Raw genomic sequence first — 24,111 nt, 5'->3', positions numbered from 1 at the left:
TATTTGTTGGTACAAATCCATATTTTACAGCATAATATCGTCAAAAAATTTGCACAAGCACAAATTGTTTTTTTTTCTAGTATTTATTTAGATACCGAAAATGAACTCGATTACACCAAATAGACAGCAGTCGATAAATGCAGCAATCGATAAGGAATGCCCGGTTTGCCATTGTGAAATGGTTCTGCCCACTGCCATTCCGGCATGTGGTCACAAATTCTGTTTTATATGTCTCAAAGGTGTCAGCATTGCTGCGTTGGGAGGATGTCCGATTTGTCGTGGGCCAATCGATGCCGGGATTTTCGAAAAGCCATCGCAGAGTTTGAATCTCAAAATGGTCCTGACAGATTCGGGAGCTCCGTCGACAAGTAATGCAAGTATGCATTGAACTAGTTTTACATATTTCTAATTATATTACTTTTAAGCTGACAGAGACGTTAAACAAGAACCAGTAGACGAAGATGTCAAGCCTGATGTGAACGCCTTGAATGGTATATTACATTCTAAACTAAAATTTCAAATGTTATCAATTTAGCCGCAATGAATATGCCAGCGCCCTCTAAGATGTACTGGTTGTATCATGGACGTCAGCAAGGATGGTGGCGTTTCGATCCTCGCACCGAGAAAGACATCGAGGAAGCGTTCGTCAGTCAGATGCCGATCACGGAGGTTACTATCTGCGGACAATCATACATTATCGATTTCGCAAAAATGTCACAGTATCCAAAGACCCAGAGAGGATCCACGCGTCATGTGAAGTGAGTATTTTTCATGCTTCAAAAACTCTTCTGAGTTTGCAACTTACTTGCCATAAGTGAGGAAGTTGTTATTAACATCTACCTGTCTTACTCCGTCACAGCTTTTTCGTTGTTTCGCTCATTAAAATGAGTTTTCGATTGGTGGTAAGATGTATCTTTTGATAGAGCTCTAAAATTGGACACATTTTGGAAACTCAATAGCTAGTACTTGAAGTTCCAGTAGACGATTTGTAAGCGATATGATATGTTTCTAAAATATATCTATTGAATAGATTCTATTCATAGATTTTTTTATAGATTCTATTCATTTCATTCAACTTTCAGGCGTGTCGATAGCGACGAGTTCGACAGAATGAACATCAAAGGAATGGCTGGAGTTTATGCTGCAACCTAACTTCCCTTCATTCATTCCACGTCAACATGCACAGAAATTCCATAATTTTAAACATTTCTATTCACCGTCCTCTCTATTTTTTCTCAATCTCTTCATTCACACGACTCAATTACGGCTTCCACTTGAAGTTATAGGTCTCTTGAATCTTGGATCATTTGTTTTCAGAAAAGCATCTCATTTCATTCATAATCATCCTTATAATAAGCCTCTTTCTTTTTTTTCTCTCCATCAGCCATACTCTTGGCTACATAAATAAAAACTTCTGTATGTTTTTAAATGGGAATTCCCTCTACACTTATACACCTGGTACTATTGTGATTTCACTTTCAACTCCCACTGCCTGCCCCGCTGACCTACTTGTACTGGTCAACCTTCTGCGCGAAGTGAAGCGTCGCAACAGCGACTTATTTTTTTGGAAGCGTAGCATCTGGACAGCGACGGCTTCTCCTTCCAGTTTTTGGTTTTCACTGTTGGGGAAGAAGCAATTCTGCGATTTTATTCGATAAGCTTTCTTGAAAACGTTTCATTTTTCTCCCATTACAGTTCTAGTTCTAAAGTTTTCCAGTTTTCACATAATGCCTGAGGACATTCTACAGGAGGCATTCAACGCTACCGTTTCCAGAGATTACGAAAAGTTAGTTTTTAGGAAATGATACTCTTTCATTCATTTTTCAAACTTCCCTTCATCTGATTTTTGTTACAGTAGCATTGGAAATTCAGATTCTAAGCACAAGTATAATTTGAACACACAAAAGATTTTATTACACAAATTTCTCAACGTTGCAGAGCAGTTGGTGTGATTCGAGAGGTGTTATCCAACTCAACGGATCATTCATTTTCTGTTGAACAACTGGAACTCATTGATCACGTTTATTCGTGTATTCTGAACACAAGTCATTATGACGAATCATTGATTGAAGTGAGTTTTAGTAGAAGATAACTGAAACAGAGGGTAAAACAAATAAAGACTTTGCTAACTTATCAAGTCAATTTATTAGGATTGATTTATTGAATAGGATCAATCTTTATTGAATAAGATCAAATAAGAGTATTCTCCATTTATTTTCAAGACATGGTTCGTGCTATGATGCTATGAACGGATTTTATAAACAATTGAAGGGATGATTCTGTTATAACCCCCCGGAAAAATTCGTTAAACCCCCCCTGGCATAAATGTTGGAAAACCCCCCCCACAAACGCTTGATCAGAGTGGTGGGGGAGCATATCAGTGTTTATCCTTTAAAGGGAGGTGTGGGGGGCTCTATCAGTTGTTTGTTTAGGCTGATCAATATTTTCGAAATTATTAATTTTTCGGGATTTTTTCGACAATTTGCCTATTTTTGGACTATTTCTTCATATTTTACCCATTTTTTTTTGAAGCATATTTAGCAGCGAAGTGTTTTTTCAAACCAGATTTCGAATGCTCATTATTTGAATATAGGCCCCCACCATTTGAATATAACCCCCCACCATTTGAATATAGGCCCCCACCATTTGAATATACACCCCCACCATGTGAGGGACAACTTTTCACCATTCTCTTAGGCTTAGGTTTCTTAGAAATCCGGAAACCCATCTGAATATACACCCCCACCGTTTGAATATAGACCCCCACCATTTGAATATACACCCCCACCATTTGAATAAGGTCCCCCACCATTTGAATATACACCCCCACCATGTGAGGGACAACTTTTCACCATTCTCTTAGGCTTAGGTTTCTTAGAAATCCGGGAAACCATCTGAATATACACCCCCACAATTTGAATAAGGTCCCCCACCATTTGAATATACACCCCCACCATGTGAGGGACAACTTTTCACCATTCTCTTAGGCTTAGGTTTCTTAGAAATCCGGAAAACCATCTGAATATACACCCCCACAATTTGAATAAGGTCCCCCACCATTTGAATATAGGCCCCCACCATTCCAATATGCACCCTTGTACATTTGAATATAACCCCCCAGTGGGGGGTTATGGCAACATAGGGGTTTGGGGGTTCATAATAGAATATCGTGGGGGGTTATAATCAAAAATTTCCAGATATGCGAATAAAGCCCCCCAAATCAACGGTGCGGGGAACTAACAGATTCGAACATGTCCCCCCACCGAACGGTTCTGTTTAAGCCCCCCACCGTTTGGACCCCCCACTTTTGCACGGCGTGGGGGGGTTTTCCAACATGGGGGGTGGCATAACAGGGTGGGGGGGGTATAACAGAATTTTCCCCAATTGAAAGATAAAGGACTGTTAATTGCAATCGGAAAGAGCATTTCTCCATTTTTCTCCGAAACATGTCATCGAATATCGATCAGACAGCCATAATTTCAGGTCTGTTGGGAATGGATTGATGCGATTGAACGTAATCCACGAACTGTTGACACTCGTGCTGTTTCGAGTTCTCAATTGAGCATCTATTATGCCTATCATACAATTTGTCGTGTTCAAGAACGAATGCCTCGAAAGGCAACCCACTCCCAATTGAGGCAGGAGACATGGACGAGGGTTACACATAGTTTCAGGTGAGATATCTAGAGATTTTTGAATGATCTGAAACTCTGGATTACTAGAGTGCAAAGCTGAGAATATTTCTATTTCGAATGAGCGCCTATTCCGACTACTGTAGTCTGACCCCTAAACAGTTGAGTATTTCAGTTATCTGTGGGCGGCTGCCACTCAACTTTGGAAACAATACGAGCTGGATCGATTGGATATTCTTTGTAGTTGGTCATACTTGTGCCTCCAATTTGCTGATGTTGTCACTGAAGAAGTTCTGGGAGTCATTGAGGTAGGAAACTTGATAAACATCCGGACTGACAGAAATTCTTTAAGAATGCAAAAAATTCAACGAAAGAACTTCTTACCAATGTGATAATGATAGAAAATGGACATCAAGCAAATCAACGCGTTCTTACTGTAGAACGAAACATTCGAGATTCGAAGGCATTGGCTGAAAAGTTGGGAAGACGAATGGTAGGTTATCTCTCGGTTACGCCCCTTTTTCCATTCAAATTGTGGGGCAAATGTAGGCGTGACTTAACTTCTCAAGTCTCACTTACGTGGTTTCAGTAAAGTTGAAAAGTTAAACATATATAGATTGTCTTTTTTTCAGAAAGAAGTTCCAACCAAGCCGACGCCATCTGAAAATCTCTCTGGAGACGAATCAATCTCTCCTCCGATTTCAAAAAAATGGTGCGGAAGTGAAGGAAGAGAAAGAAGCTAAATATGAACTATTATAACATTTTTCTGTATACTGTAGACTACAAAACATAAATATCCGAAAATAAATAATTATCATTCCAGTTTTTCATTTTTTCAGAGATAACAAAATATTGTTAAAACCTGAAAATCTTCAGTCTCTTCTCGTCATATGATATTGTAATGATATCACTTCGAAAGACGTCGTTAGTCTTTCTTTTTTCTTATTTTGTCTTCTGAATCTTCCTTGCAACGTCATCAACGGAGAAGGCGTTCCCTCGTGGAAAAAAGGTGAAAGATAGAAAGAGATATGCCATGAAACAATCTTTGAACATTGATTTTTATCTGTTTGGTAATATTCAGTCCTTTTAAAAATACAATTCTTCAGTTATTTATAACTTTGAAATTAGATTCCTTGAATAGAATCAAGAGTATTTAATGCTTCCCCTGAATATCAGAATACACTTTTACTTCATAGATACCTGTAGAAAGCTATAACTGCTTGCAGCATCTGGTTACCATCCAAAACAAGACAACTAGAATTCACGAGTCGATATCTCGACAAATATTCCCAGATAGAGAACTTAAAATGATCAATGACCATGTTTTTTGATACAATATAATTACCTAGTACACTCACTGATTGCTGGCACTCTGCCAAGTACTTTGACAGCCCAATTTGGATCATACAATGTCTTGTTCTAAAAGACCAAACACTCAAAAATCAGCAATGATAGGGCTATGAAATGAGGTTTTTTGTTGCAAAAGGAAGTTCGAACACTGCCGAAATTTAATCGGCTAATTCGGTGGGTTGCACTATTTTCATTTTGTGTTTTTTGTCCATTTAGAAGTTTGTAATTTTTGAAATAAGGTTGACTCGGAATATCCTTTCATATTTTGAAAACATTCAAATAGTATCACAAAGTTTTTCAAACTAAATTCAGCCCAGTTTCATCGAGACGGTTCAGAGGTGTGCTTGTGGATCACTAGGTGGAACTACAGTAATCATAAGCTGGCCCGACTCACTGTCTGTAATGTGTTCTGTAATTGTGATCCCTATTATAAAGTCATAGTACAAGTCACCATCCACTTCCACACTTTGTATTACTGCGGGATAGTTACTGTACCTACAGTAATCCTGTTCAGCTTTGGGAAGTTCCTGAGATCAAAAAGTTACTCACACACTCAATGGACACACAGAAATATAGAACACATCTCACCGGAGGCAGCTATCTTTTCCAATTCTTCATCAAATTTGTTCGGTTTTTAAGATATGTGACATCAGAGAGAACCTTTGTTCTATCAGTTTTGGCGAGAAACCTGATAAGTGAATTGTTTTTGCAGTATCAATGAGTCATGAACCAATTTTCTATTCCTCGCTGAAACATCTTTTAAAAGTTATATACAGTAATACGGTCGCTTGTTAGAACACTTGAAGCTTTAGTTGACTGGTTTGGTATATCTGAAATAAAATATTCTTGAAGCAGTTCTCTCTGAAAACTTCTCAAAGTAGAGACCATTAGATCTGCCGAGACGAATTAGTGTCACTCATTTTGTTCAAATGATCAGAGAATCCACGTGCTGTCGATTCCTTTCCTGTTGTTCCAATTGATTGTCTCAACGTCTTCCCCCCGGTTTTCTTTATTTTTTGCCTTGTTTCTCCAAAAAGTAAAATACGAAAAAATTTGTAATATAACCTACAACACAGTTGACTTGTCTCTCTGTCTCATGCCACAATCGTCGTCGATTCGAATGGTTTTTATATACGATTTCTCGTTTTTGACCGCTTGACGGCGATTTAGATGGAATGATGTCATACTTGGAAGAGACACTGACCAGATAGTGTCAAAAATTGAGTATATGGTGGCGTCTTTATTCTTTGACACTTTTCACTTTTCTCCTTTTATTTCGTTTCTTTGAATCTTTCTGCAGTTCTATCTGATATTTTCCAACAATAATACATTCTGAAGGACATTTCACAAAAAAGGAAAATAATGTTTAGTAATGCATCGAGAATATTGTATAGTGTCACGTTTTATGAACTTGAAATAAATGTTATTGATTGAAAAAAAAAACACTTTTAATCAAATATTACACTCCACAAAAACCATTCCGTTTCTCAGTCGAACTGTACGTTTTATCGTTCTGCTTTACTTGCTGAATGCATAGGAGACCCTTTCGATTATCACAGATAAAGCCCTGTCTAATTCAGAAAGAAAGACCTTCAATAATCAGTTAACTAGCAGTATATTCCAAAAAAGTTTCTTTTGAGAATAAACAAATTACCATATTTTCGCATATCTACCGGCTCCCTCACCTCCATAACAAAACGCGATTACCATAAAACCTCCATTAGAACGACATATCGTTCTTTTGTTTGAATTTTCTCAGACTGTCGTTTTAATAGAGGTTTTACGGTAGCTGGACCTTTCCGGGATCTCGAAAAACATATTTCTATCCTCAAAAGGTTTTCAGTACCTTCGAAATGAACACGTATAGTATAAAAATTACAGAATCACAAGTATGATCTAATAAATCCATTTATAGTATTTGAGTTCTTTTTTCGAAAATTTTCATTGAAATGTTTCAAAAATCCATCATCTGATTATACCAGAATTTTTCGAAGAAAAAAGCCGGCAACTTTTAAAGCTAGACTAGATATTTCTTGTTGTCGACCTTGCAGTTCCAATATTTTGTATTTCCAGACATCCGGATTTCCGCATGACCATTCTCTTTTAAAAGTGTTAGTCCTGACCACGAGACGTTCCAATTGTTTGAAATGGATACCGTCAAATGACATTTCGTTTTATTCCAAATATCAACACATTTTCAAAAATCAAAAGAGAAGTCATCAGGTCTGATTATCTTCATCTTTCTTCGTCTTGTCTCTTTTAATTGTACATCAAAATATCTGTGATACTGTATCATTTCTCTTCGTCTCTCTACTCTCTCTCTTTTTCTTCTATCTTCTTCTTTCTATACTTGGAAAGTGATACATATTCTTCTTCTTCTTCTTCTTCTTCTTTTCTTTCTTCATTGAAACGTCTTCTTTTTCTTTGTACGTCTTCATCTATTATTCTTTGATTAAAATTGATTACTGTGATTTTGAAACTCTTTGTTCCTTTTCACCTTTTCTCTTTGTTTCAAAAGGTGTGTCATCTCGAAAAGTAGGTTTTTTTCAGATCTAATACATATCGATTGGTTTATTAAAACACCAAAGATTCTGAACAAATTGCCAAAAAAGGAAGGGATTCTGTATGACTCGGAGTGAGTTTTTCTCTGAAAACAAATCAGTTCTATCCGTGGGTTTTGAGACATCTTACAAATCTAAAAACCTATTTTCATATATCTTTTTGAATAATAATATTTCAGAATCCCAAAATTGCATTGCTCCTTCTTTACAAAATGGATCGGCGATGCTTGAACACCACGGAAGTGCTGGAACTTCAATGTGTTCGTCATCCGACACTACATTCACAAAATTATCAGAAAAAGCGAAAAGAAAAAGGGAGGAAAAGGAGGAAAAAGAACATGGAATGTCTCTTATCGATATCATTAAAACTTCATTTGTAGAGCATACGCTTACTGTAGATCAGATTAAGGTTTGTTTGTATTTGAAAGTCAAATGATACTCCAATTCGTAGTTTTCAGGACCTGTACCCAGATTCATACGTATTTCCACAAGTTGCTGAAAGAAGTGATGGATTGCATAGCGATGAAGCACGAAAAAGATTGAAAGACGGTGGTCTGAATCATATTGATACAAACTCCGAACCAAGTCTCTCTAGATTTTTTCTTGCTCAATTCCATTTCAAATTCTGGATTCTTTTGATTGGAGCTGCAATTCTTTCAGTTATGACATATTTTATTCATATGGCACGTGGATATAATGAACCACTCAATATGTATTGTGCCATTATTCTCATTGCTGTCGTCATTTTTATGGGAATTTTATCGTATTGGCAACAGGCGAAGGCAAAGAAAGTGAGTTGGGTTTTCAAGACGTTTTTCTTTCCTTCCGGCATAGATTTCATAGAAAAAGTGCAACTCAGTTAAGTAGATTGCTGCTTACTAAACTGTTCTCGTTTCAGGTGTTACAAGAAAATCGAGATATGATGCCAGCAATGTCATATGTGATAAGAGATTGTGAAGAACAAGAAATCAAAGCAGATGAAGTTGTGGTCGGAGATTTAGTCTATTTGAGGTTAGTCATTATACCACCTTTCAAGATTTCAGCTTCTCAAAGTTTCAGAGCGGGTTACAAAATTCCAGCAGACATGCGTATTCTTCAAGCCAATTGCTTAATGATTGAATCAAATGATGCGACTGGACATCGAACGGTTCGAGAGTATAAAGCGGATCCAGTGCCTCCTACTATTTCAGTTTTTGATTCTTGCAATGTGGCATTTATGGGTTCTTATTGTACAGAAGGAGAAGGAATTGGAATTGTTATTCGAACTGGAAAATTCACGGTTAGTTTTGGAATAGTTTACTGTAGTTGTACATTTTATTTAGTCTAAGTTCTGGAAACTCTGTTCAGCACTTCGAACATAGAATGAATATGAAGTATCTTTGCAGGTAATGGGTGCCCTGGCAGAACAACACACCCACATTCCTCCACCATCTGGACGTCTTCAAACTGAACTTCAAAACTTCTCAACTTTCATTACGATTGTTGCACTTTCAATGGCATCTGGAGTGTTTTTCATTGGATGTTTTGTCGCGAGATTCGAAAATATATTGGATCATTTCATTGTTGGATTCGTTGTTATTATTGTTGCAAATGTACCTCAAGGATTACCGGCTACTGTAATGTCACAATTGAGAATTATTGCAAGGAGAATGGCGCAGAAGAACATTTTGATTAAGAAGTTGGAACTGATTGGTAAGAATTTTGTTTGTTTCTGAATCGATTGCTTGTAGAAACATACATTATGTTTCAGATGAACTTGGAGCAGCTACAGTAATCTGTGCAGACAAATCAGGAACTCTAACAATGAATAAAATGGTTGTAACAGATCTCTGGTATAATTCTCGATTGTTGACTGGTTCAGCAGTTGATATGAAACATCCACATCTTCGAGCAATGAAATCATCAATGAAATGTCAAGAAAGATTAGAAGAACCACTTCCAGATATTCTTACTGTTATGTCTGTATGTAATAATGGACAATTTGAACATGTTCGGAGATCGATGAGAAGAGTTTCCACGATGAGGGCTATGCAGAAAAGTGCTTCTGAAGCAATGTTGAGTGCACATATGAAGAAGAAATTCACCATTGTGTAAGTCTAAAAAAACGCACCGATTGGTCTCTAACGGTTTCTTTTCAGTGATACCCGAACTGGACAAGTGTCAGAAGCAGGCGGTTTGAACAAAGAAAGAACGAATCAAGTATCTCAATCTGTCGCTGGAGAATCAGGAAAGAAGAGTGTGAAAGCAAAGAAAAATGACATTTTCGGAGTTCCCAGCGACGTCGCATTGATTCAATACGTGGAATTGAGTGCAAGTGTTGAGGGAATCAGACAGAGATATCAGACTGTTTTCGAGATTCCATTCAACTCGTCCCGTCGTTGTCAACTAGTTGTAGCACGATGTCTAGCCAGTGATTTCCCTGTTACGGCAGAATCGGTGGAGAACCCGACTGAGGTGAGAAATTCAAAGACATGTGTATTTAAACTTTCTAGTTTCTGATTCTAGGGTCAATCAAGATTCATGATTTTCACGAAAGGTGCTCCAGAAGTGATTCTTGGAAAATGCTCACAGGCCCGACATGGAAAAGAGTTGAAGGTTATTGATGAGAAATACAAAAGGGAGTGCCAGGTTTGTTTTGATTTCGAGGTTTAGATTTCTTGAAGAGAAGTATTTCAGTCAGCTTGGGAGATGTTGGGAAACGAAGGCCGTCGAGTCATTGCATTCGCTCAGAAAAGTTTCAATGCTGATGAGAATACGAAATTCAATGGACAAGAGCATGATGGTGACCTGGTTTTTCTTGGGATGGCTGCTATAATGGATCCACCAAGACCTGAAACAGCTGCTGCAATTGAACAATGTAAAGTTGCTGGAGTGAAAGTTTTCATGATAACTGGAGATCATCCGACTACGGCTACAGCGATAGCAAGGCAGATTGGATTGATTGGGACTACTAATTTGGTAAGATATTCTACAGACTATGGGTTTGACCCAGAAAATGAAAAATGGAATATCCTTGATCTCAACTTAGAGCTTTAATTTTTCAGGTAGATGCAGAAAAGCCACGAAACTCATGGGCAGTGGTAACTGGAGATCAATTGAAGAACTATAAGACACAAGATTGGAATTTCCTTCTCAAAAATCACAATATCGTTTTCGCAAGGACTAACACTGAACAGAAACTGGAAATTGTTCAAGAGGTTCAGAGAAGAGGAGAGACTGTAGCCGTGACGGGTGGAGGAGTGGATGATGCTCCTGCATTGGCTCATGCTAATGTTGGAATTGCTATGGGACAGACTGGTTAGTTCAAATCTTTGAGAGAAATGAATAACAAAATGCTTCAGGAAGTGACATCGCCAAACAGACTGCTGATATCGTTTTATTAGACGATAACTTTGCCTCGATTGTGATGGGAATCGAAGAAGGAAGACTTTTATTTGACAATTTGAGATTATCTCTGGCCTACACATTTGCTCATTTATGGCCAGAAGTTTTCCCTATAATGATGTCGTTTATGCTCGGTCTCCCACATGGACTGTCACCTCTGCAGGTTTGAAGAAGATTTCTGGATTCATAGCCAACTCTTTTTTCAGATTCTATCAGTCGATTTGGCATCCGAAATGCCACCTGCAATATCTCTTGCCTACGAACAACCTGAAAATGATATAATGCATACTCCTCCAAGATCTCGTACAGCCAGACTTCTATCCAAAAGTCTTCTCGTCTATGCCTATATTCTCGCGGGGTTCGGAATCACCATTGGCTGTATCGCAGCATATCTCAGTGTCTATTGGTATGTACGTCTATCCAGATGTCTCCTCATTGATTTCTTTTCCAGTTACCACAACATTCCAATAGGCGATATCTTGTTCACTGCTGAACATCACTGGAAAATTGGTGCCAAAAACTTCACAACTTCGAATGGATTAACTTTCGATGAACAACAACAATTATTCATAAAAGGACAGGCGGCTGCTGCGTGGCAAATCACTCTTGTCATGTCACAAGTCTTCCATTTATACAATTGTACGACTAGAAGAGTTTCAGTCTTCCGACATGGCCTTACCAATATTGTCAGTGTATTTGCAGTCATCATTGAGGTGAGTAGTTCCAGTGGAGAACTGATCAACCTCTCTCTATTCTCAGGTCCTTCTTCTGTTCATGTTTGTTTACACTCCAGTCTTCCAATACATTATGGATATTCATACTCCACCTGCTCATGTCTGGGCAATTGCTCCAATCGTCGGTCTCTATCTGTTGGCTTTCAACGAGATGCGTAAATATTTTATTCGAAATTTCCCGAAGAACAAACTTGTTCGATTGATCAAATGGTAATTGTTACTTGTACATATTTTTGTTTCTCTGTTTGTATTTTACTTCTATTTTTGCATCCCGATTTTCCCCCATGTTTCCGATTACAGGTTTTTGCAAGAATTCCATCAGCATTCGGTTTTTCTTTCTCATTTTGTATTCTTGTTTTATAAAACTGATTTATTATGACTAATTTCGACTTTGAGCAAACAAATGAAAAAGAAAGAAACCTAACAGAAACAAGTGAAACTAAAATCTATAAATAATGTGATTAGGCGGCTTTCGTCTTGATCGTCAGTCCATGCATACTTTTGATTTGTTCTTTGAGAATTGAGGTGACAATTTTATGTTGAGCAACTTTCGATTTTCCTTGGAAACTGGAAGCCTCGACGACGACGTCAAACATCGACCCACAACCGTCTGAAAAACAAATATAGACTATGAACACGAAATTCGCGAGACTGTAAATTGTATCAGAATCCTCCCACTGCCTTACTTGAAACATCGTGTACTTCAACACGTGAGCATCCTTCGATTTTTTCTGTGAGCAATTTACTCATTTTTTGTTCTGCTTCTGACATTTGATGATCTCCGCCACAACATGCAGAATGACGACGAATAGCCGAAGTGATGAGAGTTGATCGAAGGCTGGTGGCAAGTCGGAGCATCTGGGAAAACAAAACATTTCTAGACTTTTATGAGAATTTGGAACACGACTGGGGGTAGTAGACGCTTGAAGTTTCGAAAAGTTTCAATCTCTTGAATAATATAACTTGCTTCCTGCATGAATTTCAGAGCACCTTCCTCACCATCTCATCACTTCAATATGAAAATAGGAATGAATGATGTCGAATAATGACAACAGAACCTTAATACAGAATCGTTTGAAAAAAAGTCAAGAAATTGTTCATTAGTACATACACATTTTCAATTGGAACTACAAACATAATTGCACAGAACGGGGGGGAACCTCGTGGTATCAATTAGAAATAAGCGAGAAATTTTAATAAAAATAAAAATGAAACATTATCGAATTCTTGTCGAGATTTTCGATTCTTCTCGATAATCGCTAACATATCCTAGACTCGAACTATCTTCACTAGCTGACGTCTCTACAGTCATTCGTTTCATAGCGTCTTCTTCCTTCTCCTGAATCGATGACGTTGATGTCGTCGGAAGCTTTGGCAATCGTTCTTGACTCGTATTCAATCCACAATGTTTTTTCAGTGACCACTGCATCGCCCAGATCGACAGCGGCCTCATGTATCCAATTGCTCTGTAGAACCTGAAAATTTTAAATTGGTTGTATGTAGCAAAAAAATTAGGATATTTGTGACTGAAAGATCGAACCATTTTCAACTTACTTGGATTCATAAAGTGCCTCAGGCGTCTGATATTGTAACCCGGTTTGTTCGAAACACGTCAGATAACTTCCTGATGCCGTATGGAATGCCTTCTCCACCTCTCCTTGTTGAATTAAAAGTGACGCAACTGCATAAGTGACACCCGTCCACATTTCATCCGCTTGAATATATTCTCTATCCACAACTCCATTCGGCTTCATTCCATTCACAGCTCCCATTTGTCCATTACCAAAACGACACACATTGAGACGATAGATTGTGTCAAGTGCCGAACGGACCATATGATTTGGCAATAAATCATCGACCATTTCAGGGGAAACTGATTGAAGGAACCAATAACCACATAGTTGATCAGCCATTACTGTCTCACGACTACGAGATCTCTCACAAAAACGGAAATATGTTCCTGTCCATAGAGTATCAATGAACACTTTCTTAGCCTTGTTTAGTGTAACACGGAATAGATTCTCAGTCGCTTCTTCTGAAAAAAGTTTCGATCTACATGAGCATACTTGTCATTTGACGGGCCGGGCCAGGGCCGGGCCGAGGAAAAATTTTGCCGGCCCGGTCGGCCCGGGTGGAAAATGTTTCTTAATTTTTGCACCCCAAAAATAATTTTCAAGTGTTTTTTTTTTCACTAAATTCACTGTAGAACTAATAAAAATCGTCAATTCAGTCGAATTTTTGCAGAAAATGCCCCAAAAACCACTTTTTCTAAAATTACTGCTGAAAAAAACATGTTTTTTGAAAAAAGTCGCTTCACCCGGGCCGACCGGGCCGACCCGGGCCGGGCCGTGACAAGTATGTACATGAGTTTGATTCTCGATCTATTCTTACCTCCCATCAGGCGGGCCATTTCTATAGAAACCCTCAACGAAGCCAACCATAATGATCCACAATAAGCACTAACTCCTTCCATTTGCCACGCGTCATAAGTCTGATCTGCTTTTCCAAAGTTTTCAATCATTCCATCTCCGTTTTGATCCCAATTCTCTAGCGCCTCCAGCATTATCATTTTGACAGCTGGCCAGGTATGGAATAGAAATTCTTGGTGTTCTTCTGATAGCACGACGTAATCACGCCAGGAAGTCAGTACGTATTTCATATTGAGATCTTTCCATTTTCCAGTATCGTGCATTACATAAGCATTAGTTGCAATCCATGGCTCGTCAGCTGGATTTCCGAGGTCATGAGGCACACGACTGGCCGTTTTCACGTTGGCCCAGTCACCTTCCATATGGAAACGAGTTGGTTTTTCGATTGAATGGTAGACTTGGTCAGCTAAACAATTTTATGAATGAGAAACTCAACACGTTTAAGGAAAATCATGAAAAAACGTACTGAATTCGGATTGGACCGTTAATTCCAACTGTGGCCACAACTCGGCTAGAGCATATGAAGCATAGAAGTGTACGTCATAGGTATTTACCATCCGATATTCCCATGCTGAAAAAAACAAATGAGAGGTAAAGAAAAAAAAAGAAGAAGAAAAGAGACTTACATTCTAGGTATCCGAATCTTCCAATACTCTTCATTTTCTCTTTCGTATATTCACTTAAATGCATCTCATGCTCCGCCCATTGCTCATCGAATTCAAACCATACAGTACCACCATCAGTGATAAAATACAGTTCATTAAAAATTGCAGACTTATACCAATCTGGCAACTTCTCATGATTAAGAATCGGCGATTGCCATTTCTCAATCTCTTCTTCCCACTTATTTCTCAAGTGAAGAGCACGAACACAGAGAGAATCAGCGGCACTTCCAGCTTCAGCAGCCTCGAAGAAGCGTGTATATCTTCTATGATAACTACGAGCCACTGATCCGAAATGCACCTTTGGCATGTCCCAACTCAAAGCGTAATCATGTGTTTTCTTGGTTCCTGGTGATAGACGGAATCGATTACAAACGGCTACAGCCATTTCACGAGCATTCACTGCGCATTCTTCTTCCTGAAAACTGTTAATTTTAAGAATGAAGACATGCAAAATTCTTACACAACTCGGCACATCTCCAGTTTGTTGTAAATGATTCCAGAATGCAGCACCATTTCTAGCAGGATCGAATCTCTCACAAACTGACAAGATACTGTCATTTTTATGAGTTGTAGCCAGACCATAGGTGCATGGCATCGAGGAAATAGTATGATACAGACTGATGCCAGTGACTTTTTCTAGTCCGGGGTTACTTTCACTATCAGATGGTCCAGGAGTCTCGAACTTCACAGCAGAACACTCGGATTCTCGTTCCCATCGTCGATTTCCTGTTCCATTTCGGAAGGTGAAAGCAATAGAAACTTCATATTCTTTCGAAGTTGTTGTATTTTCGACATCTATTACAAATAGGCACACTGGATACGTTGTGTCTTCATAATTATGTGGTAACACTGGAGAGACCTGTCGAATAGTGACAGTAATTCCTAGCTCCGGAATTCTGAATGTAGTCCATGATCTTGGGAATAGTCCACGGTAATTCACATTTTTCTTTGGAAATGTGAAATCCCACGTAGACAACTGATTACCAGAGCGGTGAACATCGGCAGCTGACAATACTTTTTGATAGATACACGTGTCATTTTCTCTAACAGAAATTATGAATTGATCAGCCGCGACAACGTCAACTTTGTGTTCCACTAGTCCCGGACGAAGACTGAATTTACAGAATCCTCCTCGAAAATCTCGCCCTATTGCTCCACATCCGATTCCACCACACGGAACACCTGAAAATAAGATCATGTTGAGACCCCATATAAGAGAACTGCCGCACCAAAATTCAGTTTTTATCTAGCTCCAGCGACTCTGTTAATTTTTCCAAACTAACCATAATAGGGTTTATGTTTCAGCGGTTGAAATGTGTTAATAAATAATTTTTCTTTATCGAATGTATGCTTCATCCAGTACATAAAATAACGACGAACAAATGGAAGGGCTTCGTAAATCTGAAACAACAGAAAAATAAAAATGCCTCCTTCTTTCAATAAATAGAAATTACCTGATAAGGTGTCGGCCTATTGAATGGAACTCTCTTCTCTTTCGGTTTTCTATCGCCTCGAGCTTTCCATCCGGCGCCAGACATTACTGTAGATGGTATCCAATCATCTCCTACTTCTTCTCCAGTATATTTAGCCATCTTTTTTGTATTCTTCGTAGATCTGCGTCTCCGCATACTCTGAAAGAAACAAATCGATAAAATTGGTTTTTCAGCAGAATTTTTTTTGTTGATAAAAGCATTCTTATGAATCATCAACTCGGTATTTCTGTGATTTGTACCAGGGTTGGGAAAGGATGGAAATGGAATTTTTAATGGATTCGAGCACACTTTTCCTTGAAGAATGAATCCATCGGGTTACAAGAATTAGGAAAGTTTGCAACCTTCATAGGTAATTTTCAATATTAAAAAAAAATCAATTTTCTGAAATTGTTCATTAATACGTGTCTCGAAAAACAACTGCTTTTCGTTAAAAATGCAATGACTTAAAAACATCCGTCCATTTTTTCCAAACCCCAGAATTCACTAATTCTCACCGAGCAACATCCGATTTTCATCTTCACTTCAGTCTCCAAAAATAAATAAAAATAAGTTGTTAGTAGAGAAGAAAAACGCGAGTGAAAGGTTAGTCCAAATGAATGATAATGGTTCGATCAGAAGAGAAATTTCTTATCAGTTTCAGAAACGATTGGTGCTCCGAAATTTATCGTTGTCGCATAGTTAACTCCCTTTACGTTATCAGTAGTCGTGACGCTAAAAATGGAGGAGGAGTGAAAATTTAGAAAATTCGCAGCGGAGATAAAGAGAGAAATGAAGTTGAACTTTGAAATTGCTTCTATTTTTTCTGCAATTTTTATTCAAGAAAAATTGACAGTTTATTCGGAAATGGAGTGAGCGAAGCTCAACTGTTCGCAGTTTCTGAAATTGTCCGCTTACTACAAACCGTTTAATTAAAATATATATTTTCTGATAACTGATATTAAAATAAAGAGTTGAGATGTTCGATTCTATGTGGATATTACGGAAATGCTCGAAAGAGATTTAAAATAATTCGAACAATACGATAGTTGCAATGACGTGGCGAGAATAAATGTCAAAACTCTCAAAATTTGGACAAACTTCTGACGTTTCTTAGGGAGAGCCGAATAAAGTGCATGTCAACGAGAAGAACGAAGGGGGCAATGGGCTGCTTCTTTTTGTTGAGAATGGAAAAAGGAGGAAGGAAGAGACGAAGGATAGAAAAAATTGATTTCTTTTTCTGACTTTTTAGCTACATTTTTCCAGCTTTTTGCCCAAGATATTTTGTTTGTATTTTTTTCAGCTGTGAAAAGCTACAAAAGTAGGTTTAGGGAAAACTCGAGCTTATTGCACGTAGATGATATTTTTAATTGAAAATTTGAAGAGGATGTAGGTTCACAGGCATATTCAAGTGTTAGAAAGTCTAACTCTGATTTTCTAGTTTTTTGTTCAAATACGTTGTGAAATATTTCAAAGCATAGAAATTGTGCAGTCTCAGGAAGGCGTGCTTTGAAATATCCCGTTTTGACTATTTTTGTGATATTGTGTAAGAGTGACAGATGTTCATTTGAAATGTGATTCAAACTTTCAAAAGAACTGCGGTGAAATGATGTAAAAATGATGATTCAGATAACCCAGATGGCTGATATTTATTCGAAAAAGAGTGATAAGTTGGGGTAAAAAGATCATTTCTGTGTCATTCAAAACCTCTGCGAAACGAGGCACGACGGAGCATAGACTACAAGTAACACAGACTCATACAGATGGCAAACTGAGTCAATATTGGAAAATCAAATGTTTGCGGAACGATATATTCCTTCAACTTGAGACTATTTCTAGTGAAAACGTTTTTCTATTTAGTTCGAGTCAGGTACAGCTACTACAAGATTGAAAGTACTATGACCTAATGGTGCGATTTTTTTAGAAAGTTACACATATCTTGGATTTTGAATTTACGAAATTACCTTAAAGAGTATCAGCGTAATACTATGTTTAGTCCCGTAATTGTTGACACCGGATTGGGTTCTGAAATGAAAAACTCAGAAGAAATCTAAGATGCTCCGTCTTTGATTGTAACCGGAAAATCTTACAGTAAGCAATCTGTATTTAACAGTTATCCTTTTGAAGAGCCATTCGAAAATATAATTTTTATGTAAAAAATGTCTTTATTACAGTTAAAATCTAATTTTTATCATTTGTTATTTAAAAAGTTTTGATTTTGGATTACAATCATACAATAAATATGGGCGGAGCAAAGAAGCCGGGCGATGTTTGGTATTGTTGTGTTGACTCGAGAAGCAAAGAGAAATTCTAGTATACACAAAACAGAAACATTTGACTTTGAAAACATCTCTGGTATCTGATTACTGTAGTACATTTATACGACTTTCCCCCAAAGAAGTGGAAAATCGAATCTGAATTCACGGTTGTAAGTGGTTTAGTACGATTGTATGTGTGGACAAGCAGTAATTAGAAACTAGGAATATTTCCAGGATGGGATGATGGGAGGAAGGACCAAAAGACGAAAATTATCACAGTGACCCCAGATGAAGACAAAAATCACAACCATTAAAATATTTTGAAATAAATTACATAAAAAGCGAGCGGTGTATTCAAAAGTAAAACTTTGCGAATTACAATCCAGGAAACTCATTGACGACACCATCCCCAACTTGTTCACTACCATCCACAATGTAAGAGATTTTCGTTCTCATACGAGCCTGAAATCAACAATGAAATGACAAGAACGAATTCCGAAACTCCTTACCGCTGTATTGGGTACTTTTCTGGTGATTGTCATGAATTGAGTCGCATGCTCATTTGGTTCGATATTCGGTGATGAAGATGGCTCTAAAGCGATATCAAACGTTTTAGTGACAGCAGCTAAGAAATTGAAATTTGTCAATGTTCTCGGTGTATAATTGTATGCAGTCATTTTAAGACGAGCCTGCTCGTTTCTCCATGATTCAATAACTTGGATCTGAACTTCAATCCCTTTTGAATTGATTGCAATCACAGGTTGATATGTTGGTGCAGATTCTCTGAAATTTCATAGATCTTCTCGGAAAAGTATATAAAATTCTTACTTGGCAGCTGGAATTCCAAAATCTAGATCAGAAACTCCTGCATTTGAAGATGGAAGAGAGCTGCTATCTCCAAATATGTCAAGTATATTTGAGTTGCTGTGTTGTTGTTGTTGAGCGGGTGCTGCCGGTGCGCCCCCACCGCCACCGAGCAAATCGGCACTGTAGTCAGAGGTTGATCCGAGGTTCAGATCACCAAGGAGATCTCCGTTGGTCACTGGTGCAGCATCGGTTGAAACTACAAATGTTTTTATTGCAGCGCAAGAGATTTTGAAATCATCTTTCTTACCGTCATCCTCAATCATGGAAGGAGCAGCAGCATTCAATGAGTTATGTGTTATGACAGGCATTCTTTCGAGCAGTCCGTCTCTGAAAAATTAATTTTTGAATTTAAAATTTTAATAAAGGTTATTACCTCAGTTCTCCCAAACGGAGAATAACATTGAATTCTACAGATCTTTGCTGCAACTCTAGCTGAATATGTGCTTGATTCATTCGAACCAATGCTTCGATTCTATCACCGGTTGAATGGAATCTTGTTGCCAGTTTTGCGAGAGCAGTAACTCCATAACACTTCGTCATCAATGAAGTCAGTACAGATGGGAGAACGGTTTCAAATACACTGATAACATCACTCTCAGAAATTGGAGTGCTGTCTACATCGGTTGGCTGAAGAAGTAAATCTCCGAATTCTCCGATTGTCCAGAAAGCAACTTGAAGGAGTGGTTGTGCATTGATTGCATCTCTTTGAGCAGCATGATATAATTGAGAAACAGCGTAACTTTGAAGTTGATCATTTGCAGAAATCATTTGAATCATGCAAGAGACAACCTCGTCGGGAACGTACTTTCCAGCCTGAATACGGTATATTTTCATGTTTTGAAGAATACTGGATGCAACTCCTTCATCTCTTAGAAGTGGTGTTTACATAATCCATAATCAGATTATTAGAAAAAAACGAACCAATCTCAAAACAGTGATCATTGTATCCAGATGCCATTCGTGATTTGGTGAAAATCGTTCAGTGGCAATATACATTCTTGACGCACATTCTGACTTGAATTCAGCATCAGCTGTTTCCAAGAAAATAAGAACTTCTTTGGTCATTATGGCAATATTTGTTCGATTCATCAAAGCGAAACACAGTTCCATGGCACGTTTACGAATTGAAATATCTGGATCTTTGAGACATTCAACGACAACGTTTCGGTGACGTTGAACAGCCTGAAACTATTATTTTCATGTTGATGGACCAGTGGTTCAAAACAAACCTGATAATCAACATGAACGGTTTTCAAAAGAGTATTCAACGCAACATATCGAATATTCTTATCAGTATTTAACAAGAATCTACCAAGAATATTGACGGCGAGAATACGAAGGCCACTTTCACTCTTGATCTCCATGATTGTAAGCACTGTTTCATAAAGAATTGCATTTCCAACATTCTTTGCTGTTTCCGTATTCGTGGCAACTTGGGCGAGAATATCATTCATTTCTTCTGTGACACGTACATCATCCTTCCCCAAAACTCTCAATAGTCGCAGTATTTTGACTTGGAGGAATGGGTCAGAGATTCCTGTGACATCATGCTCCGGAGAATATCCACTCATCAGAAGATTCTTGAGAATCCTGACAAGATTTGGAACCAACTTCTTGAAGTGATTCAACACATCTGGACTTCGTTCGCACATTTCGGTCACCAAAGTCGTTGCACCCATTAAAACTCCATGATTCTTCTCTCCAAGAAGGGAACGAGTACATGGAATAAAAACTTCCATCAACTCCGGTACTTTTCGAACAATTCTAAAGGCACATAAAGCAGCCTTCTTTTTAAGATAAGCGTTGTTTTGTTTGATTATTTTCTCAACTTCATTCGCAAGATCACGGCACATTTCTGCAGAGCAAATTGATCCCAAAGTACAGAGAGCCAATCCGGATACAAATTGAGTTGAGCAAGTTAGGTCACTGAAAACAATGATTTATAAATTTGATTTTTTAAATTCAGGTTTTTGATATTTTTACTTTTCGACTAAGAAACTCACTTTTTCAACGAGTTTGTAACCAACAAATGAACTTCGGAACGTTCGTCAAGAAGAAGCATAGCACCAAGATAACCAATTCTCTTATCAGTGAATCGAGGATGAGCCACAAGTTTCATGCATTCCATCTATATAGAAATTGAATATTTTTTTAGGTTTCAGGGAACAATACAACTGAAAAAAGTAAAAATTCTATACCTGGCCAAAGTGAGCCGGATATCCGAGCATATGAATATATAGAAGTTTCGCGATATTCCGACACTTCCAAGGGGAATCATCGTCCCGGAAACTTTCTCGGATATTCGCACTCTCCCTATCCACAACAGCACGCTCTTCGGCCATTGTCCTTGCTGCACGAACTTGTCGAATCAGGTCACGAAGACGCATTGGCGTGCCGAGAGTTCTGTAAGTTAGACGAAATTAGAAGATTTTCAATCCTTTTGTTTTTATGACATTTTATGCACAGTAAAAAAACAAACCTCCCAATCTTCGACTTGTACTCATCGATCTTCTCGATGGCTAACTCGACAGCAGTCGCCATCTTTAACCGCCCGTGAAGGTGAACCCTGAAATTATTAAAATGTTCCAAATCAAACAAAAGAAGTTTAACAGCAAAGAAAACTTTTTCTAGTTTTTTTGTCGACGAAACAGAGCTTTTTAAAGTCTACGTGGAAGTTAAAATAATGCAAGGGTGTATCGATTTTTACAACATTTGAGTATTTAATGTAAGATAACATAAAATTCAGGTATCATTTCAAGTATAATTATTGATAATTGTTTTTAAAAAACACCACAAAACTGAATTTAATGAAAAATTTCATTGATTTTCATGATTTTTCATTGGAAATCCAGCTTGCTTCGTCCGCAGTTGCACGTAAAATCGGGTGCATGGGTGCCAAAATGCGCACCGTAGTGGAAAAAATTTTGCGGATTTTTGAATTGAATTTTTTCATTTTTGCAAAATTAAACAATTTTGTTTGAAGTTTGTTCTTTTTTCAGATGACGACAGAAGAATCATCTCAAGATTCGATGGGACAAATGTCGGAGCCCGAACCAGAAAGTACTTCGAAACTTTCTCTGCGCGCTGAGAGAAGCGGAATCGGGTCGCTTTTGTCAAGTGTAAGTTATTAAGAAACTAAGATAGTTATATTAATGAGTTTTCAGCTTCGTGGTGATCAACTAGCATCGGAAATCAATCAATTGTCAACTTCGGCTGATATCGACAAAGAAAAAGGAGTTAGAAACGCTCCAGAAGTGTCAGAAGCTTCAAAAATTCCTGAAGCATCAGAAACTACAGATGCTCAAGAATCTTCAGAAGCTCCAACAGAAGTTCCAGATCGACCATTAAATAGAAAAGAAAAGCGACGACTACAAAGGCTCCAAGAAGAAAAAAATCAGACTGGCGAAGGAAATTCTGCAAAAAGAATTGCTCCTGAAGCTACAATAGTCATAGAGGCAGCTGAAATTCCAACTGGACTCAAAAAATTGTATTGGTGAGTTCAGATCATCTCGCCTTCAACTTCTAGATTTTCACTCAAAATATAAAATCAATTCGTGCAAAACAATTTTTAAAGCCTGTTTATATCGCATTTCAACTATTTTCAGTGACAGTACATCGTTCGAATCATATGAAGCTCCATTCGGTTATAAATCGACGAGCAAGAACAATTTTGTTCATTTTTCAATTCAAAATAATGATGGAACCCGTGCAATTGTTGCTTCACAAGATAGATGCATCAGAATGTATTCATTGGATAAAAATGTAAGATTTATTGAAGTAATTCTCATATTCTTAATACGAGGTAGAGTTTAAACTTATTTTGCGATGAGAAATTTCAGGAAGTTCAGTGGAAGCATAATACGGGAGGCTTGGTTCTCGATACCTGTTGGGAACATTCTGGGAAAGGAGTATTCTCCACATCTCGACTCCGACCGATTCAATTGTTTGAAACAGAAACTGGCGATATTATAGGAGCTTACAATGGAAAAGATAGTGGAGTAAGTAAAAAAAACAAGTTTGAATAATAATTAAATTCTAAAATTTTAATTATTTTGCAGGACAACATAAAAGAAGCAATGTGTGTTGGACAATCAGAGAATACTTTAATTGGAGGATTCAAGAATCATTTCCAGTTATGGGATATTGAATACACAGGTTCCGCTCTGTCAACCATCAAATATTATGACCCAAGTTGTGAGTTTGTTAGAAAGTTTCCCCAATTCATATAATCTCACTTTTTAAACCAAACCCACAATCATGCAAACACGTTACTGTTCAGTCAACACTGGAATAACTGGAATCTCCATGTCGTTGGAATGCCATCCAACAATGCCTGATTTATTTGGTGCTGTTGGAACCACATCTTTACTCGGAATTTATTCAAAAAAATGGGGAAATGCCGTTTCAACGATGGAGGGATCGTCTCGTGGATATACAAATTGTCGATTCTCATTAGATGGAGTAAAATTATATGCTTCAGAAAGATGTGTTGGTTCAATAATTACATGAACAATTCTTTGGTATTTTATAATTTTGCAGGGTGATATTCATTGCTTCGACACTCGAATGAATATGATGACTCAAATTCTGAAACGTGAAATGACAACAAATCACCGCACACGGTTTGATATTGATCCATCCGGACGTCTTCTATATTCGGGAACGTCTTCTGGAGCTGTTGTCGTTTACGATTTACACGATTTTAATGAGGAAATTCAACCGGTTCTTACGGTAGAACACGTGGCTTCCAGATGTATTCCTT

The 24,111-nt window shown here is 37.9% G+C and overlaps 6 protein-coding genes across 6 annotated transcripts; 3 read left to right on the top strand and 3 right to left on the bottom strand.

Annotated features, from left to right (window-relative positions):
- Nucleotides 1–100: 100 nt before the first annotated feature.
- Nucleotides 101–1,152, top strand: GCK72_001483 (uncharacterized protein; the record flags this gene model as incomplete). Its single annotated transcript, XM_003097673.2, has 4 exons — nt 101–377; nt 426–491; nt 536–758; nt 1,083–1,152. 4 exons carry the CDS (start codon nt 101–103, stop codon nt 1,150–1,152), a joined length of 636 nt encoding a protein of 211 aa, XP_003097721.1.
- Nucleotides 1,153–1,727: 575 nt separating this feature from the next.
- GCK72_001482 (uncharacterized protein) lies at nt 1,728–4,375 on the top strand (the record flags this gene model as incomplete). Its single annotated transcript, XM_053722992.1, has 6 exons — nt 1,728–1,786; nt 1,939–2,071; nt 3,484–3,674; nt 3,808–3,940; nt 3,985–4,125; nt 4,265–4,375. The coding sequence occupies 6 exons, from the start codon at nt 1,728–1,730 to the stop codon at nt 4,373–4,375; spliced, it is 768 nt and encodes a 255-aa protein (XP_053591637.1).
- Nucleotides 4,376–7,766: 3,391 nt separating this feature from the next.
- Nucleotides 7,767–11,875, top strand: GCK72_001481 (uncharacterized protein; the record flags this gene model as incomplete). Its single annotated transcript, XM_053722991.1, has 14 exons — nt 7,767–7,952; nt 8,002–8,334; nt 8,442–8,554; nt 8,603–8,822; nt 8,929–9,235; nt 9,294–9,633; nt 9,682–9,997; nt 10,049–10,171; nt 10,220–10,501; nt 10,588–10,840; nt 10,885–11,090; nt 11,134–11,333; nt 11,379–11,640; nt 11,687–11,875. The coding sequence occupies 14 exons, from the start codon at nt 7,767–7,769 to the stop codon at nt 11,873–11,875; spliced, it is 3,330 nt and encodes a 1,109-aa protein (XP_053591636.1).
- A 247-nt stretch (nt 11,876–12,122) lies between these two features.
- Nucleotides 12,123–12,519, bottom strand: GCK72_001480 (uncharacterized protein; the record flags this gene model as incomplete). Its single annotated transcript, XM_003105075.2, has 2 exons — nt 12,123–12,271; nt 12,348–12,519. 2 exons carry the CDS (start codon nt 12,517–12,519, stop codon nt 12,123–12,125), a joined length of 321 nt encoding a protein of 106 aa, XP_003105123.2.
- Nucleotides 12,520–12,877: 358 nt separating this feature from the next.
- Nucleotides 12,878–16,347, bottom strand: GCK72_001479 (uncharacterized protein; the record flags this gene model as incomplete). The annotated part of the gene is made up of 8 exons (XM_053722990.1): nt 12,878–13,136; nt 13,216–13,696; nt 14,053–14,496; nt 14,557–14,661; nt 14,717–15,170; nt 15,216–15,937; nt 16,039–16,156; nt 16,210–16,347. 8 exons carry the CDS (start codon nt 16,345–16,347, stop codon nt 12,878–12,880), a joined length of 2,721 nt encoding a protein of 906 aa, XP_053591635.1.
- A 2,510-nt stretch (nt 16,348–18,857) lies between these two features.
- Nucleotides 18,858–21,890, bottom strand: GCK72_001478 (uncharacterized protein; the record flags this gene model as incomplete). The annotated part of the gene is made up of 10 exons (XM_053722989.1): nt 18,858–18,944; nt 18,992–19,265; nt 19,311–19,545; nt 19,597–19,676; nt 19,723–20,162; nt 20,271–20,531; nt 20,579–21,275; nt 21,353–21,477; nt 21,548–21,752; nt 21,829–21,890. 10 exons carry the CDS (start codon nt 21,888–21,890, stop codon nt 18,858–18,860), a joined length of 2,466 nt encoding a protein of 821 aa, XP_053591634.1.
- Nucleotides 21,891–24,111: the final 2,221 nt, after the last annotated feature.

This window comes from Caenorhabditis remanei, chromosome I (genome assembly GCF_010183535.1).
Source record: "Caenorhabditis remanei strain PX506 chromosome I, whole genome shotgun sequence".
NCBI classification, from domain to species: domain Eukaryota; kingdom Metazoa; phylum Nematoda; class Chromadorea; order Rhabditida; family Rhabditidae; genus Caenorhabditis; species Caenorhabditis remanei.
This window is presented reverse-complemented; position numbering and strand designations above follow the sequence as displayed.